This window comes from Malaya genurostris, chromosome 3 (genome assembly GCF_030247185.1).
Source record: "Malaya genurostris strain Urasoe2022 chromosome 3, Malgen_1.1, whole genome shotgun sequence".
In the NCBI taxonomy this organism is placed as follows: Eukaryota; Metazoa; Arthropoda; class Insecta; order Diptera; family Culicidae; genus Malaya; species Malaya genurostris.
This window is the reverse complement of record NC_080572.1, coordinates 289,387,078-289,406,954: the sequence shown is the minus strand read 5'-3', so window position 1 is coordinate 289,406,954 and position 19,877 is coordinate 289,387,078. Positions and strand designations below refer to the sequence as shown.

The following is a 19,877-nucleotide window of genomic DNA, read 5'->3' as shown; positions in this document are numbered from 1 at the left end:
AAGATAAATTTTTTTTATAAACATGATATTGAAAAATTGGAAAAACGTTGGAACCATTGTATCACCCTAAAAGGTGATTATGTTGATGAATAAAAAAAATTGCATAAAAAAAGGTTGTTTCCATTGTTAGTCTCGGAACTTATTGATCCATGTGTTAAATTGCACAATCAGTAGAAAAATACCGGACAGCGACTTCACATGCTACTTCGGGTGGTTCGATGTTAGTAACAATCACTCAAATATCTCGTTGCAAACTAGTCACAACAAGCTAGCGTGACCAAAATTGTTACTTGGGTATCGTTTCAAATTATGACGAGGTTACGTGGCTATTTTCGAATCTTTTTATTGACGTTTTAATGCCAAAATTGCTGCTGGGTGAAGGATACATCCGAGGTGGTAGCCTCCAACGGCTATTCCAACAATTCTTATTGCTTTATGTGAGTGAAAATAAATAACAGAGTGCTTGAGCTTTATTAGATTTTAACAAACAAAGTACTGAGTTCAATTAATAAATGTAATAATGTAATGAGTGAAATACGACTAACTTAGGCTCTATGATAATTCAGTAGTCTGAATTCGAGTAGAAACCACGACTACAAAAATAGTTAGGTATAATTAATGAATTTCAACATATCAACTAAACTCTTTAGATTTCAGGAATAATGCATTGGAAGGTCCCTCTGCAAAGGCTCCTTCCATCTGCAAGCACACAAATAGGTGAATTGTTTTGAGTTCTATTGCGCTGGCGCAATAGTTGGTTTAATGGTGAACTCAAGAACAATCGAACATACGCATACAACGTAAACTTGTCATATCACATAAACAATGTTCCCAACCGTAGTGGGGTTCGACATCGATAGAATGCGATTTTCCCTAAACAAACACACTACCGTTGTTCTACGCCGCAGCACTCGCAGCTCTTCGTGTGTTTACTATCAAAGTGTTATCGGAACGGCTGCCAATTTTTCGTGGCTGATTAATTATTGAAACATAAAAACTACGCGGGTAATGGGAAATCGAAACGATCCTACTAGTACGGTAGAACGTATCAAGCATTAGATAGTGGAGAAACTCGTAGAACGAACCTTAGCTTCCTTTATTATACTGCTTCCAGTCACGGTATCTTTTTATACAACATCCTTGGAAGGATCCAAAAGCTTTTTGCGTGCGTAATTTTGTTTTGATTGCTCATTCCCTGCCACCACAATCGACCGAGTGCCGAACGAAGAGTCGTGCTTTGAAGTAACAAAAATCATGCAGTGCTGTTTTCGTTAGATGCTCAAGGTGCTAATCGAATTCATCTTACGTGGCAACTGTGTTCCAGAGATCAAATTTGTGTCGTATTAGTGTTCTGTGGTGAGAATGATGCAATAAATGCCCAAACGGTAGGTAAGTTTTAGGCTTTGTATGAGTATGACTTCTGAAGGTCGATTTTTTGTTGTTGCTTGGAATGATTTTCTGTGCAACAGATGAAAATATGAAAACTACAACCCCGATTAGACAATATCGTTTATTTTTTCTTTAAATCTTATGTTTATGCCTTTCTCAATAGAAAGGTAATAGAATTGCTTGAAACCCCGACTTTCGAACGGAGTCTAGGAGACTCATAGTGTTATATACCATTCGACTCAGTTCGACGAGATCGGAAAATGTTTGTGTGTGTGCCCTTTTTTCAAAGAACTTTTTACCGCTTTTTTACGCTTTTTTCTCGACAAAGGCTAAACCGATTTCCACAAAGTTAGACTCGACTGGAAGCTACTAATGGTCCAATGATCAAGTTCGAAAATCAAATGGCTATGACTTCTGGCTCCGGAGATAATAGTATAAGTATAAAGAACAAATACAACAAAAAGCGTTGTGTTTTTTTTACAGCTCAATTTTTCCATAGATAACAGATCCGGCTTCTATAAGTCTAGTCGTTCTAAAGTTACTATTGCATTTTGAATGAAGTTCGAAAATCAAATGGTTGGTCACTTTCGGTTCTGAAGATATAATAGTATAAATGACGTAACCGACTTACCGCACATTTTTCATCAGCTGAATTTTCTCGAAGATAACAACATTAGTTTCGATAAACTTAGGCTTGTTTGAAAGTTAACAATTTTAATCAATTTTGGAAGGCTTATGGCGAACATTTCCGGTTCGAGGGATGTAATGTTATATGTGACGTAACCGACAAATTTCAATGTGTTCCAACGTAAGAAAATTTCTCGGAGAAGAAAGAGTCGATTTCAAAAGACTTAGACACGTTTGAAAGCTAACAGATCGGCTGAAAAGTTCGTATCGTTTCTATGAGAGGGCGCCACTAGAATTAAATCCATACCATTTTCAGTTAGTACCAACCTACAAAAGATACGTGTATAAATTTGACAGCTGTCTGATTATTAGTTTGTGAGATATTGCATTTTGAGTGAAGCTACTTTTGTTATTGTGAAAAAAATGGAAAAAAGGAATTTCTTGTGTTGATGAAACACTACTTTTTGATGAAAAAAAGTGCCGCCGATACCAAAAAATGGCTTGATGAGTGTTATCCAGACTCTGCACCGGGCGAAGCAACAATTCGTAAGTGGTTTGCAAAATTTCGTACTGGTCATATGAGCACCGAAGACGATGAACGCAGTGGACGTCCAGAAGAGGCTGTTACCGATGAAACCGTGAAAAAAATCCACAAAATGATTTTCAATGATTGTAAAGTGAAGTTGATCGAGATAGCTGACACTCTAAAGATATCAAAGGAGCGTGTTGGACATATTATTCACGAATATTTGGATATGAGAAAGCTTTGTGCAAAATGGGTGCCGCGTGAGCTCACAATCGATCAAAAACAACAACGAATTGATGATTCTGAGCAGTGTTTGGAGCTGTTATATCGAAATAAAACCGATTTTTTTCGTCGATATATAACAAAGGATGAAACATGGCTCCATCACTTCACTCCGGAGTCCAATCGACAGTCAACTGAGTGGACTGCACGCGATGAACCGAACCCAAAGCGTGGAAAGACTCAACAATCGGCCGGTAAGGTTATGGCGTCTGTATTTTGGGATTCGCATGGTATAATTTTCATCGACTACCTTGAAATGGAAAAAAACCATCAACAGTGGCTATTATATAACGTTATTAGAGCGTTTGAAGGACGAAATTTAAAAAAAAAAAACGGCCTCATTTGAAGAAGAAAAAAGTTTTGTTTCATCAAGACAATGCACCATGTCACAAGTCGATGAAAACCATGCTGAAATTGAACGAATTGGGCTTCGAATTGCTCCCTCATCCACCGTATTCTCTAGATTTGGCCCCCAGTGACTTTTTCCTGTTCTCAGACCTCAAGAGAATGCTCGCTGGTAAAAAATTTAGAAGCAATGAAGAGGTAATCGCTGAAACTGAGGCCTATTTTGAGGCAAAGGACAAATCGTACTACAAAAATGGTATCGAAAAGTTGGAAGATCGCTATAATCGCTGTATCGCCTCTGATGGCAATTATGTTGAATAATAAAAACGAATTTTGGCAAAAAAATGTGTGTTTCTATTAAACGATACGAACTTTTCAGCCGAACTGTTACTATTAGGTTATTTGATAATTATTTGAGATTATTCAAATGGCAAGACATTATCACTCCACTAGGTAGATTAAGAAGGGGTTTTTTTCACTACGCAGTGATAAATGAACGTTTTATATCAATATTTGTTAAAATTATCTCAGTTTGCGAAGTGGTTTGAAATTCCGCACAGTTTTTTTTAAAGGATGATTTGAATCCTTTTATTTTTCAAATAAATTCGAGTTTTCAAAATTCTATTACCGCTATAACGTGAATTGCCCACTTTCCTCTAAAAAAATCTATTCTAGAAACTTGGACCTCTAGGATAACAGATGTATTTTGTCCCACTTTAGGATTGATTTTATTTTGACCCACTTTGTAAAAATATCCACCAAATGTTGTAATATCTTTGAAAAACCCTTCCATAATAGGTAATTTAATGTGATTAGCTTCAAATTGATGCAACATGGGTTACTTAACATCGATTAAATCCATAAGTTTGTTAGGTGGGAAAAAATATACGAAGTGGCCAAAATACTTCTGTTACCCTACTTTCGATTTTTCCGAAATTGGAAAAGTATAGAAAGGTGTTTCCATGGACATCAACTTACAATACCTATGTACTGAGCAATTCCAGAAATGTTTAGCAGATCATCAGACTCGACCTTCTCCGATTTGGATGAAACTTTGCACATGGCTTCAGCATGGCACACCATAAGTTTTGAACCGATTGAGAGATCAATCCGACTCACGACTGATTTTTAAAAACGTGATTAATCCACCTAGCAGTGAGATAATACCTTTTTTTATCAATCCGCATGTGTTTTTTTGCATGGATATTCTTAGGTGTTTTAGTTCTCATGACATTATTTTAATTATCGTCGTTTTAAACGGCAAATTGAGATTTTAATCACTCATTACCCTGTAATGTCGAAACTGCAAATCGTATCGAATTTCAGTTTTAACCTGTGACAATCGATTAAACATTCCATGGGATGTCTAAGTAAGTTCCACTTTAGAGTTTTTCGTCATTATTTATGGTACTTCCAGAGCCGGTATTCAGGAATTAGCATAGCCCAAAATGATTCGAATGGCCATAAATTATTACGCCAAACAATTTACATGAAATTTATAAACTCATCATCTGTAATTCCAGAATCGGATAAAATTCACCAATTTTGTATGGGACCTTAAGTCCTGTAATATTTGTTTTTGAAGTTCGATTTGGTCTTTTTTTGAGAAAATGATTGAGCTTTGAGAATCGATTCGATACTGGAACCGGAATTCTAAAATCGGTGTAGCCGAAATCAGTTAAATTCACCTGAGGAGTGTGTAGACATCTTTGAGAAATTCTAGTGCGAATTAAAATTTGAGGGCACATTCCGAATCCAAAAACGAATACCGCTCAAACTGAAATAAATTTATTTGGTAATCGACTATCCAAATCTGCAAACCCGATAAACCTGATTAATTTATGTGAAATGGAGATTTTTATGATCTCCCAAACCAGGAATCGGATCTGACTAAAAAGTAAGATGTTTTATAGGGTTTTAAGACCTCTCATTTGAATCATAGATGATTCTTAGATTTCATTTGAATCTTAGATCGGTTCTATGAGAAAAATGAGTTGCATTATTTTAATTTCGTTTCACATATCATCCTGTAATTCCGTAATCAGAAGTCGGATCAAAACGTAATTCAGGAACCTTATTTGGGAGTATATTTCTTTTCATATGAATCTGAGTTTGTAGGAAACGGTTTAGCCATTTCCGAGAAAATTTAGTGAAATTATTTGTCACACACGCATTTGCTGATCTCGACGAACTGAGTCGACTGGTATATGGGAGTTATGTTTTTCCAGAAATAATTACTGTAAGTAGTTTAAATCAATATAATTATGGAATTACTTTCAACTCGAAAATGCTGATATCATCTGGTTCACATGTGGCATATTCGAACGATTATGTTGCCAAAAACGAACCGTGCCAAAATTGGTCCGAGGCAAATTGTCATGAAAAAGGATACTGTACACAGTCTTTTTGAAACTTCGAAACAATTATATGTAACAGTATAAAAAATGGTGTTTCACGTTGGTCCCAAGCATTGCTTTGTCATACAGCGTTCAAAACTCCTACTGCTGGAATAGGAGGAAAAGTCGCTTATACAAAAATGTCGATATCTCCGTTGAAAATGGACGGATTTTAACAATCTATGACTTGTTGGATAGGTATTACCGAGCGAAATCTAAGTCTAAAAACATATTCTGTTTTCAAGGTCAAATGTGACAGATACTGTCAAAAAACTAAAAATTTTGACATAAAACTTCGTATAACTCAAAAAGTAAACATCCGATCTCAAAACCATTCAATAGCGTTCTGGGTGACGGGGAGACCTTTCATTTGCGACTAGTTTGATCAAAATCGGTCCAGCCATCTCTGAGATCTCGACCTCATAGTTGACAACACACATACAGACACACACACATACACACACACACACACACAGACATTTGCTCAGTTCGTCGAGCTGAATCGATTGGTATATGACATTCGGCCCTTCGGGCCTCGGAAAATTTTTCGAAAGTTTGAGCGAATTCTATACCTATTTTTTATATATATAAAAAAAGGTAAAAAGGCTATGTATTTTTGCATTTCACCAAAATTGCCTTTTTCAAATCGTTGTAACTCGGAAACCGTTAATTGTACAAAAATGGCGTTCAGGAAGAAGTTGTAGGGAATCGATCGGACACTCTAAAAGAAATATACACTGAAAAAAATTTATGATTTTTTCTCAATAATTACAAAATAATCCGAGAAAGTTAAATAAAAAAAGCATGATTTTATTTTATTTTTGATAATTTCTATTTTAAAGCTGTTATTAAAACCTACAGATTGATGGCTATCCCATCCGTGCCTTCAATCTGAAGGTTTTAATAAGAGCTTCAAAATAAGAATTATATAAAAAATTAAAATCATGCTTTTTTATTTAACTTTTTCGGATTATTTGGTAATTATTGAGAAAAAAAAATCAAAAAAATTTTTTTAGTGTATATTTTTTTAGAGAGCCCATTCGATTCCCTACAACTTCTTCCTGAACGTCATTTTTGTACAATTAACGGTTTCCGAGTTAAGTCCGACAGTCGGTAAAAACTTTGAATGCAAAAACCGGATAAATACATTTGTTTTGGAAGAACCGGTTAAGTTTTTGTCCGGTTTTTGCATTCAAAGTTATTTTGTCCGATTCTTGCAGAAAAAATGTTTTTAAACGACTCTTGCATTGCAAAATCCATGTCCGGTTTTTGCTCTCAATGTTTTTATCCGATTTTTGCATTCAAAAATACTTAAACGGGTTTTCCAAACTAAGTTGCACTTATCCGATTTTTGTTTTCAGCCGTTCATTTGATAATAGTTTTTCTTAGCAACCAAAAACAAAACAAGTGACAGGACATACGAGCGACACGTGAACAGCACGTGACGCGTGAATTTAATTGAAACTATAATATTTTCTATTCTGAAATTTGTAGCAACTCGGTTCAGTACTCTGGCAAACAATCTTCCACACGGTGTATTCCGTTCGTTCGTTCATGTATTTATTAGCGCCATTAGCTAGGCCACTCAGATGACCCTTCGGCTTTCTGAGTGACTGTTGACTGTGCTCGATAGTAGCGAAAATAGTCCCAGTCCCGTCCCAAAGCGTATAGTATTCACTGTGATACGCAAAGGGACCAACGTACCTACTATTGAGCTCACAACAGGCTGAGTGGCATATGATAAGATAATGCTCCTTTGGTGCTGGTTTAATTAAATGTTCCTTTGTAGATAGGAAACTTTTACTCACCAACACCAACCAGAAGCTGATGGCGGGTTGACGATCGAAAGAAGTCGAATCTAATCGACCGAGAAAGTTTCGAGCGGCGGCTCATCCGCCGCGACAGCGCGAAAAACGACGACACGCACGAACCCATGGTAAGCTAGCCCCTTATCAATCGGGGATGAACCCGTAGTAGTAGGCTCTGGAATTCTTGTCGACCGTTCTCTGCTCTCAGATTGTGTTTGACAGTTGCTGCAGCAGTCACCATAACCATACACACCTGATAGCAGTAGTAAGCGGTGCGCGTTGTTGTTGTCGTTGTTGGTGTGCAATAATAGCAGAAGAGTCCCCCGAGATTTGATTACGTGTTCGTTTCGTCTATCGCTTGTCACCGTCATCGTCATCGTGGTACTGCATCCGTTCCGTTGGTAGTTCGTCGTAGTGTTTACAGAGTCCGTTCGTTCCGCCAGCCACAGCAAGAATTTACCTTCATAAATATACAGATATATCGAGTTGTGGTGCTGCTGAACAGTGTTTATCCCACCGCGTGCAAACAGTTCCAGTGATAAGCCCGGTGTGTGTGTGGAAATAGTGAAGAGTGGAGTGCAGTGTCGTGTGACTCAAGTGGTGGGTGCAAGCTACCGGCGGCCGCGACGTTTGGAGAGAAAGGAAAAAAGTAAGTCAAACATGCAGATTGACTGATAAAATAAGAGAACACGGTTGCACTGGGCGCAACTTCTCGCTGGCATTATTTATTGTATCCCCAAACCTTTCTGGCTTTCTGGAAAGTAACCGGGCGCAAGTGTCATTAGTACTAGCTATGTACGTGCTACGATCACTATAATAATTCATCCGTGCATGGTCAACAAAAAAAAAAAATAAACGAAACGAAACAAAAAATACATTGGACTGCTGCTTGAGTTTACTCGTTTTCTTCCGATTCCCCAAAAAAACCTTGGCTCATTTAGACAGCAATGGTCACGAGTGTTATTACAGTTGTTTCAGCGTTGGCCTCCCGTGCAAGTGCCTCTAGTGCGTACAGTGAATTGGAACTGGATCTCGGAACCGTGGTGACAGCAGGTGGTGACAACAGCGGTGTTCGGAGGAGGAGGTCACATCTGTTGAAAACTTTGTTCCGGCGCAACACTGACGGCGTTGTGACGCCGCCCGGCAAAATCGGAACTAAATCAGTCAAGGTATTGTGCATGGTATTGAATACTGAGATAAGTGCATTCAAACGGTATTTCTTCGACTCATTGATTTCTAAAATGTTCTAATTCAGAAACTCTGATTGGGAAAAAGAGTAGTGAATCGTATTCTTATTTCATGGAATGCGAACGAATATTAATTCCATGGTAAGCGAATTTTTGAAGAGTCATTTCAAATTCCAAACATTGAGCTGTGTTCATTCGATATACATAAATTCATCAAGTTTCTTCAAACTACTGCAGTAAATTGTGGTTTGGTTTATTACAGCTCGGGGTATTTTACCATCAGCTGAAGTAAATTAGTGCTATGAAAACAATTTTGCACTGAGAGCCTCTAAAATATCGCCAGGTAGAACTTTGTGGTGTTCGATGGACAATAGTTACATTTGTTGATGTGAGTAACAATAATAAATTTACGATTTATGGTTTTGAGGTATACAAATCAGCCCTTTTCAGGGCTATAAATTCTTACAAAAAAAAAAAACAATAAAATTACTTATCTGTTGAAATGCTAATCGGAAGTAAAAATAATCAGTTTAGTTAAGGTCGGCTTTTAGCCTTTCTTATATAGAAAGGTTATATGATCATGTGCGTATGTGTGTATGTAACGTTTCTTTGCACTAATTTTTCTCGGAGATGGTTCAACCGATTTTCACAAATTTAAATTCAAATGAAAGGTCTTGTGGTCCCATATAAAATTGCTGAATTTCATCCGGATCCGGAAATATAGGGTAAAGTGTTTTAATAATTTCATACCATCACTGAAAAGGGCGAAAAACCGTTAAAAAATCTAAATCGACCTCCAATCTTCTCCAATTGATAGTTTTTATCAGTAGACGGTCAAACAAACCGATTTCGGCTATTCTTTAAAGAATCGAAGAAAATTATTTTGAAAAATATCGGAGTATTATATATGATAGTATGATTGATATGAGAAGGGCATCATTACACCACATGGTGGATTAAAACAGGTTATTTTTCGTGTATCGGTTTGAATGTGTTTTGTTGACTTCAGGGAGTGCAATTGGTGTCAGATATTTTACTGTTCACTACATCTGCAATAAATTAGAGGGGAGGGGTGAGGGGTTGGTTCCCTTTTTAAAACTTATGATATGGGTGGGTGGTAAGTTTCAGTTCGCGAATATCACGTGTTTTATTTAACTTATCAACACAATTTTTGCCTCCATGTCATATCAGATATGATCAGCAAATTGTGATAGAATTTTCAGTAGTGAAGTAGTGAAAAAGTTGAAAAATTGATTCATTATAGCCTGCGTAGTTGATTCGTTCAGGTCAGATTTAGAATCCAAGACCATATTTTCTATTCTTTTTTAGAAGTCAGATTCAGATTTCAGTTCTTCGTCGGGAATCCAAGGAAAGAATAGAGTTCCAGATTACCGAAACTAAAACCGAATTGTAGAACTTGAGCCTGGATTTCAAAACCGATTAGGATATTGACTCTAGACCTGGACTTTTGAACTAAATTTCAGAAATCAATTCTGGACTTCGATCTGAATTTTGAAACTGAACTGAAGTTTGAGATTCAGACAAAATTTCAGTTCCAGAATTTCTGTTCGGAATTAAGAATTCAGTATCAGAATTCCTGAAGCTTAAAACCGGAATTCTGTAATTAAGATTCAGCTGTAGAATTCCAAGCCCAGAGCTCAGTGCTAGGAATTAGGTTCAGAACTTTAGTGCCGAGTTAGAATCTTGGTCTCGAAATCAGTTCCATAACACAGGTTTAGTAATCAGTTCTACATTCCAGAATTCAGTTCTAGAATTCAGTTTTAGAATGCAGCTCCCGAGTTCAGCTTCAGAATTTAGCTCCAGAATTCAGTTCTAGCATTCGACACCAGAATTTGGTTCCACAATTCCAGATCCAAAATTCAGATTCTTCTACATCAAGGAACCTGAACCATCCATTTTTTTCGTATTCACGTTATATCCCGCCTTCTATTATATGGAAAGCTCATTGTTAGGCCTTCAAAATTATGTATGTTAATTAATTATTTGAACGATCTAGATGTGCATTGTCATCGAATAAATTGGGGAAAGGGTGCTGATTTTCTTCATTTTCTCAACTTTAACCATTGTTTATTACATAGTTCAATCACAGACAAATTACAGACTTTTTTTGTCGCATATCCACGGTCATCCGTGAAACTGGCAACAATGATAAAAAAGTGTAACCAGTTTCCATCACCATGTTTACAATGCAAATGTCATACCGTGAGGGCCTTTCTGCTTCGTTGGCTTATTTGTAAATGTTGATATTTGATATTACGTTTGATTTTTTTTAGTTATCGGCTAACATCATGATTTGATTCGTCTCGCGTAATTATGCATTAATCACAAGTGGACGATTTACAGCGCAATATATTAGTTAAATGAAAGTCAAAATACATCCTTTTTCCGTTGGCAGCAAAGCTGCATATAATCAATCTCTTGAGCGCTCAGGATCTCGATCTTATGGAATGTTTGTGGATTTCAACGGCTTAGCTTATGTTTTTCAGTGGATGTACTACTTTTTGACCCATATATATATATATATATATATATATATATATATATATATATATATATATATATATATATATATATATATATATATATATATATATATATATATATATATATATATATATATATATATATATATATATATATATATATATATATATATATATATATATATATATATATATATATATATACTAGCTGACCCGTCGAACTTCGTCTCGCCTGAAATTATTTTTTTAAATTTGTGTTTTTGAACAGCAGAGTTGCCAAACGTTAATGTTTCTTTCCATTATTTTACTGATTACTTGGCTTACAATAAACGAATTACGACAAATTCATATCCAACACAATAACTTCGTCCCGAAGAAGAAATATCATCAAGAATTATTGTGGATATGTTCAATGCTTTTGTTACGCAAAAACTAAACAAATGCACCGTTTGCCATCTCATCCTTCGAGTCAGTGTATTAAACAGAGATTGTAGATCTCTCTCAAACTAAAGATTTGACATGTGGGATGATGGATTGGATTGAATCATATCTGACTGGTCGTAGTATGACTGTGAGAATTGGCGACTGCGTTACTCCATCATTCATCGTGAGCTCTGGTGTTCCTCAGGGAAGCCATCTAGGACCATTCATATTTCTGCTATATCTAAATGATCTGAATTTCGCATTGCAATGCATGAAGCTATCATTCGCCGACGATTTCAAACTGTTTCATCTCATCAAATATCTGAAAGACTCAAACTTCTTGCAGTCACAGTTGGATGTATTTTCTAACTGGTGCAACGTCAACAGAATGGTTATCAACGCCTTCAAATGCTTCGTTATCTCCTTCTCTCGTAAACGAACCACGATCATGTATGATTACACTATTTCGCAAGCTGTACTAAAACGGGAGACATCAATTAAGGATCTAGGAGTGTTATTGGATTCAAAACTTAGTTTCATAGATCACATAGAATATACCCTCTCTAACGCATTAATGATGCTAGGATTCATCTTTCGCATCTCAAATTCAATAACATATACTGCCTGAAATCGTTATATTGCGCTCTAGTTCGCGAGTATGCTGTTGTTGTTTGGGCACCATATTATCAAACAGATAAGCTACGCATTGAAACTGTTCAGTGCAAGTTCATTCGTTTTGATTTGCGTCGCCTGCCCTGGAGAGATCCATTTAATCTTCCAAGCTACGAAAATCGTTGTAGACATACACTTCGATTTGCTATCTGTCCGCCGTGATACACAAAAAACTGTTTTCGTCGCGGACCTCATCCAATCTCGAATTGATAGTGCACATCTCCTACAACAGCTAAGTTTTGACATTCTTCGGCGTAATTTGCGGTTTAATCCCTTTCTCAGAATTCCTCATGCTAGAACTAACTATGGGTTCATTGAACCGTTTTCGAGTATATGTCGCGTATTCAATACTTGCTCTGATGGATTTAATTTCAATTTATCTCGTAACGCCATTAAAACCCGTTCTCTCCAAATATTTTCCCGCTAGTTTTATTAGGATAATTAGTCAATATGAATAGTTGTTAGTTAGCTTTGTAGTTTAAATAAAGGTTATTTAAGATTTCGTTATGAATCATTTGGTCAAATGTTATTTGTTGATACAAAAGATGAGAAGGTTTTATGCCTGCTGGAGAAGGAGAACCAAAATCTCAGCTCCAGCAGGCTTTTCCCTTGCTCCTAAATAAACAAATAAATAAATTAACAGATGGATGAAAAAGAGATGACCAAGATAAATACTTTAAATTGACCCCGCATATTTCCAAAAGCAGTGCTCGGGGATTGTTGTTTATCGTTGAATATTAAAACTTATTTGTACTGAAGACGTTTAAAATTTAATAGCAAATCCTTAGGGATTATCGAAAGTAATAAACTAATTTTGAACGGTTGTCCATAACCTACTTCACCGCTAGTGATATTACTTAGTCGTGTTTGATGAATGTTCGTAGCAGGATAATGACAGGATCAATTTTCGATTAATGAATTAGCGATAAAATGAAAAATACTTGGACATTCGAAAGTTCAAATTACCCTTTTATTAAATATTGTGTCCATTAACTTTGACATGAGAAGAATTGTATCAAACGGCCTCTCATTCGTCAAGCCACCACATCGGTTTGCTTAGTATTCAGTCCTGAGAATCAATATTCTGTTCTAGCGGAATGAACATGAGGAGTGATTATACCTTTATTCTTCTTATCGTTAAAGCCAATGTATAAAACAGCAGATCTCACAACTAATGGTTCTTACATGCCACGATTTCTCCTTCAGATATGATATTCATGATTCGCATATGGTAATTCGTCAAGTAATCCAAAGTTCGGAAAATGAAATGATTTGGCTTAAGCAGCTTACAAATGTCATGAATAGCATCCTAAGCAGACCGTTTTGAAGTTAACCACCCTTGAAAACTTACCCGAATCGGCTGAACAAACTTCAGCATGCTAAATGCCAGGAAAATATTTTCATCTGAACTCATTATTTCAACAGCAGAATCCTAACATTGATACGTAAAAAAATCGTTACATAATTTCATTTGTTCAACTCACGCCCACGATGGCCAACATAATTCATCTAACTACATCTACTGGTAAATGACATTAGAACTTGTGTTTCTGTTTACGGTATAGCTAAAACAGTCATTTGGCAAGTAATGATTTTGATACCCTATTAAGCACGTGTTTCCAAATGACGAATCAATCATGCATGTAAAATCTCCACCCAAATCTACTCGTTTCGCGCCAAACGATTTTCCAAAGATCTAGTATTCTTTTCTTCAACGACGAAATACTGAGCATCTCCTTGCGCGCCAAACATCAATTGTAGATCTAGCAATCATTGGCGACTTTTTCAGTGGAAAATTCCATTGTCCATACAAAATAACTTTATTGGTTTTTCCCACTTTTCCGGTAAGTTTTCCTAATTTTTTTGATGTACGAACCCGGTGGGGGTAAAAACTGATCAAACAAAAAAAAAGCATCTCAATCCGTCCATCCGTTCTTACGTGATGCGATTACAAAGAATGATCTCTGCATTTTTATATATATATAGACTAGCTGACCCGTCGAACTTCGTCTCGCCCGTTTTTTTTATTTATGTTTTCGGACAGTAGAATTGTGAAACGTTATGCTGTTAATGTATCTTTCCATTATTTTACTGATTACTTGGCTGCGATGAATTCATAAAAATATTGTGAATATGTTAAAAGCTTTTGTTACGCAAAAATAAAGCGAATGCACCGCGAATCATCTTTTGAGTCATTGCATCGAACAGCGATTGTTGATCTCTCTCAGACTATGGTTTCGACATATGGAATAAAAAGTGAAGCAAAAATAACTGAGATGACTACTTTAAATTGATTAGAACAAATTTACAAAAGCTGCCCTCGCGACTTGTAGTTCGTCACTTTTCGCTAGTCTGGTGATATTATTTAATCGTGTTTGATGAATGTTCGTAGCGTGACAATCACAGGAAGACACAATTTAGCGATAAAACTTTATTTTTACTTTTAATGTATGACTTCTGGTCAGTCAGTAACTATTTAGTAAATTTTTTGGTGTGGGGGAGTGCGGTGGGCAAAAAAAAAATAAAAATTTTAACATTTCAGAGACTCGGATGTTTCGCATCGCTAAGTTCGACTCCTCTGGTAGACGGTAAAAGTTTAGATGCGAGAAATCTTCTTCTTACTTAAATGAACGTTGTTACGTCGAATTTTCCTCACTTTATCTTCAAATCCTTACTCCTCCTTGAGTACTATGGTTAGTTTGATATTGTTAAAAAATCGAATGATAAAATGAGTTATTCTTGGACATTCGAAAGTTCAAGTTACCATTCTTTTAAATATTGTATCCATTAACTTTTACATGAACACTGCATTCGCCTAATAGCTTTATCAATAGTCATCTCATTAGTCAACGCCACATAATTTTGTTTAGTACCCCACCTACAATTAATGAATGGTGGAGCTCGGCACTGAGAATCTATATCAGAAAGTTTTATATGAAAATAATGTGCAGTTCTTCTGTTATAGAGGAGTGAAGATGAGGAGTGATTGTACCAGTATGCAGCTTATCGTTCGAGTCAATGCATAAAATCTCACAACTAATGGTTTTCAATCCACCAGAATTTACCCGACGCGAACGAACTTTTTTTTTTTTTTTTTTTCTAATAAAATTTTTATTAGGCTCATTTGCTTTAGCTTAACGTGGCCGATTGTCTTGTTGTTAGGGAGAGAGAAAGGGATGCCGTATTACGGGGCGGCATACTCCCCAGTTAGTAAGGGGACATAGGGAGGGTGGGACCTACACAGTATTGAATTGAAATTTGAATACATCATTGGTTTGTGGCATACATCTTTTAGACACATTTTGCGTTCGATGAATCTTCATGTTTTTCAGCTTGTAGCAATGAAGAGATTATTCTGGATTGGGATGCTTCGTTGGTGTGTTCTGACGTTGATGTGACGTTTTTGGGTAGCTTCCAGCAACTCAGTCAGTTCAAGGCAGGTGCATGCTCCGAAGCATCGTTTACACAGGCCATACTTCCAGCAACGTAAAGAAGAGTGCGGTAGAGCTGTAGACGAGAAAGAGATAGGGAGAGCACTAAATTTGAGCATTGATAGTTTTCAAGAAGTTATAGATGAGAGTCATATAAGGAAGATTTCGAGTTGCCAAGACGTCGCGGACTGGTACGAAGGGTGGTATACCTCGGGCCCGAAGGGAACCTATGAGTTGGGACCTGGCATCACAATACTCGACACATGTCCAAACAACATGTTCGATGTCATGATAACCCTCACCGCAAACGCAGACACCACTCTCAGCGAGCCCCACACGACGGAGATGCGCGCTGAACATATAATGATTAGACATGAGCCTTGACATTACACGAATAAAGTCTCGGCTCACGTCTAACCCCCGGAACCAAGCTTTCGTCGATACCTGTGGGACTATTGAGTGTAACCATCGTCCCAGAGTTCCACTATTCCATGTATTCTGCCAGCTGGCTAGAGTTTTCTGACGACAGCAACTGAAAAATTCATTGAAGCAGATTGGTCTTTCATAGATATCACCTTCTAGTGCGCCCACCTTGGCTAACGAGTCCGCCCTCTCATTGCCCCGTATGGAACAATGTGAGGGGACCCAAACCAAGGTAATCTGGTATGATTTTGCAGATAAAGCACTCAATTGTTCCCGTATTTTCCCCAGGAAATACGGTGAGTGCTTTCCAGGCTTCACTGAACGGAGAGCCTCAATGGAACTGAGACTGTCCGATACAATGAAGTAGTGATCTGTGGGCAGAGTGTCAATGATCTCAAGGGTATACTGAATTGCAGCTAGTTCTGCGACGTAAACTGAAGCTGGATCACTGAGTTTATGGGAAGCGGTGAAATTTACATTGAATATACCGAAGCCAGTGGACCCGTCTAGATATGATCCGTCAGTGTAAAACATTTTATTACAGTCGACTTCTTTAAATTTATTATTAAAAATTTTTGGGATCTCTTGAGGGCGTACAGGATCCGGGATTCCACGAATTTCTTCTTTCATGGATGTGTCGAAAAACACAGTAGAATTAGAAGTATCCACAAAATGAACACGATTGGGAACAAACGAAGAAGGATTTATATTCTGAGCCATGTAGTCAAAATACAAGGACATAAAACGGGTTTGTGAATTAAGCTCGACGAGCTTTTCAAAGTTTTCTATCACCATCGGATTCAAAATGTCGCATCGGATTAGCAGTCGATATGAGAGATCCCAGAACCTGTTTTTCAACGGTAAGACGCCCGCCAGCACTTCAAGACTCATCGTATGGGTTGATTGCATGCAACCCAAGGCAATACGTAAACAACGATACTGAATTCTTTCCAGTTTAATGAAATGAATATTCGTAGCGGAGCGGAAACAGAAACATCCATATTCCATTACTGACAATATCGTCGTTTTGTACAACCTGATCAGGTCTCCTGGGTGAGAGCCCCACCAAGTTCCGGTTATTGTACGAAGGAAATTGATTCTCTGTAGGCATTTTCGTTTCAAATACCTAATGTGACATCCCCAGGTACCTTTGGAATCGAACCAGACCCCGAGATATTTAAATGTGAAAACCTGAGCTATGGTTTCACCCCCTAGTTGAAGCTGTAATTGCGCAGGTTCTCGCTTCCTTGAAAATACAACCAGCTCAGTTTTCTCCGTAGAGAACTCGATACCCATTTGAAAAGCCCATGTCGACAAGTTGTCGAGGGTATCTTGCAATGGTCCTTGGAGATCGGCAGCTTTGGGTCCTATAATAGACACAACACTGTCGTCGGCAAGTTGTCTTAGCGTGCAAGATGTGTTGATACATTCATCAATGTTATTTACGTAAAAGTTGTATAAAAGGGGGCTTAAGCATGAGCCCTGAGGAAGACCCATGTAACTGAATCGCTTTGTCGTCAAATCACCATGCTCAAAATGCATGTGTTTCTCGGACAATAGATTATATAAAAAGTTGTTCAAAACTGGTGAAAGACCATGCTGATGCAACTTCTCAGATAGAACGTTAATGGAAACTGAATCGAATGCCCCCTTGATGTCGAGGAAAACTGATGCCATTTGTTCTTTACGAGCAAATGCCATTTGAATTTCTGTTGAGAGCAACGCTAGACAATCGTTCGTTCCTTTGCCCCTGCGGAACCCAAATTGTGTACCTGAAAGCAATCCATTTGTTTCGACCCAATTGTCTAGACGGAAGAGAATCATTTTCTCCAACAATTTCCGAATACAGGAAAGCATAGCAATCGGCCGATACGAATTGTGATCGGAGGCTGGTTTTCCAGGTTTTTGAATAGTAATAACTCTCACTTCTCTCCATTCGTGTGGGACAATATTACCCTCGAGGAACTTGTTGAATAAATTCAGCAAGCGCCTTTTGGCAGAGTCGGGCAGATTTTTCAACAAGTTGAATTTAATTCTGTCTAACCCCGGGGCTCTATTGTTACACGACAAGAGCGCAAGTGAGAACTCTACCATCGAAAACGGTGTTTCGTTTGTATTCAATGTCGCGACGCGGGATATCTTCTGTTCCGGAACAGAATCAGGACATACTTTCTTAGCGAAATCAAATATCCAGCGGTTAGAATATTCCTCGCTTTCGTTCGCGTGATTTCGATTGCGCATGCGACGGGCCGTATTCCAAAGAGTGCTCATTGCTGTTTCTCTCGTTAATCCGTCAACAAACCTTCGCCAGTAACCGCGTTTCTTAGCTTTAATCAGACTTTTCATTTGAAATTCTAACGCCGCGTATTTCCGATAATTATCTGGAGTTCCGTTCCTTCTAAACGAGATGAAGGCTGAAGCTTTTTTCGTTTTCAGCTCTGAGCACTCTTTGTCCCACCATGGGTTGGGAGAACGCATACTAGTTTGCGCGCTAGGTACTCGTTTCGTCTGAGCTTGAATTGCGGTGTCAAGAATCAAGCCAGCCAAAAATGTATACTCTTCCTCCGGAGGAAGCTCCTGTGATGTTTCTAGTTTCTCAGATATCGAGCTCGCGTAACGTTTCCAATCAATGTTTCGTGTGAAATCGTACGAAACATTGATTGTTTCCGATGGTCTTCCACGGTTGGTGATAGAAACTATGATCGGCAAGTGATCGCTACCGTGAGGATCACAGATTACCTTCCACTTGCAATCTAACTGTAGCGAAGTCGAGCAAAGGGATAAATCCAGCGCACTTGGTTGTGCTGGCGGTCTAGGGTTCCGTGTCATTTCTCCCGTGTTTAGAATTGTCAAATTGAAGTTGTCACACAGATCTTGGATTAACGAAGAACGATTATCATCATATAAGCAGCCCCATCCTGTACCATGCGAGTTAAAGTCCCCTAAAACCAGCCGCGGTGAAGGAAGAAGTTCTATGATGTCTGCAAGCCGACGATGCCCTATCGAGACTCTGGGAGGAATGTAGATAGAAGCTATACATAGATCTTTGCCTTTAATATTAATTTGGCAAGCAACAACTTCAATTCCCGGTGTCGAGGGGAGGTTAATACGATAAAATGAATAGCACTTTTTAATCCCTAAAAGTACCCCTCCATAAGAGTCTTCTCGGTCCAGGCGGATTATGTTAAAATTATGGAAGTCGAGGTTGATGTTAGAAGTAAGCCAAGTTTCACTCAAGGAGAATACATCGCAATTATGAGTATGTATTAAGTGTTTGAAAGAATCAAGTTTTGGGATGATACTTCTGCAATTCCACTGAAGCACAATGATCATATCTTCGATTCTCAGTGGTAAATTATCCATCAAAAGATACGATCGCTGCAAGGAGGGGCCATTGTTCAGTCAACTGTTTTAAAAATGTCCTTACTGTTGGCAGTAGAGCAGTTAGGAAGCTTTTCAGAGGATCAGTAATATTGAAGGCTGTTAATATCCAGTCCACGATATCAGAAAATTTCAATAATCCAGCGTTTGTTGGATTTTCTGGTTGTGCTTTGGGGGTTCGGGTTTTTTGATGCCCCAGGAAGTGCTGGGTACTCCTTATCATCCCTAAGTTTTTTGAACCCAGGAGGTGTTTGCTTCGGTTTTGAGTCAGCATTTTTTGTTTCCGTTTGGTTCTTTTGTGACGAAGAGGACAGTCTGAGGCCTTTACGAGGAAGCTTGGGAGAAGCCAGATTTTGTCTTTTCCTGCTTCCTTTAACCTGTGTGTAGGAAGGTCCTTCGCCTGGGTCGTCAGAGGTATCCTCTTCAACTGGCAAGATTGCAAACGGGTTCTCAGGGGTCGATGGAGTGGTTCTTTTTAAGATT

At 37.9% G+C, this 19,877-nt stretch overlaps 1 protein-coding gene across 4 annotated transcripts in view; it reads left to right on the top strand.

Annotated features, from left to right (window-relative positions):
• Positions 1-989: 989 nt before the first annotated feature.
• The window catches only part of LOC131439594 (ras-related protein Rab-32), a 45,720-nt gene continuing 26,832 nt past the window's right edge, over positions 990-19,877 (top strand). The window contains exons 1-2 of one of the 4 annotated variants that reach the window (XM_058610811.1): positions 7,878-8,022; positions 8,343-8,542. Coding sequence is in view for 1 of the 4 variants with exons in the window: in XM_058610808.1 (XP_058466791.1) it covers positions 8,321-8,542 (222 nt within the window). In the remaining 3 variants the exon portion in view is untranslated. Of the gene's footprint in view, positions 1,386-7,603; positions 8,023-8,100; positions 8,543-19,877 lie in introns of those variants that run through there. The other 3 variants (XM_058610810.1, XM_058610809.1, XM_058610808.1) reach the window with 3 other exon arrangements.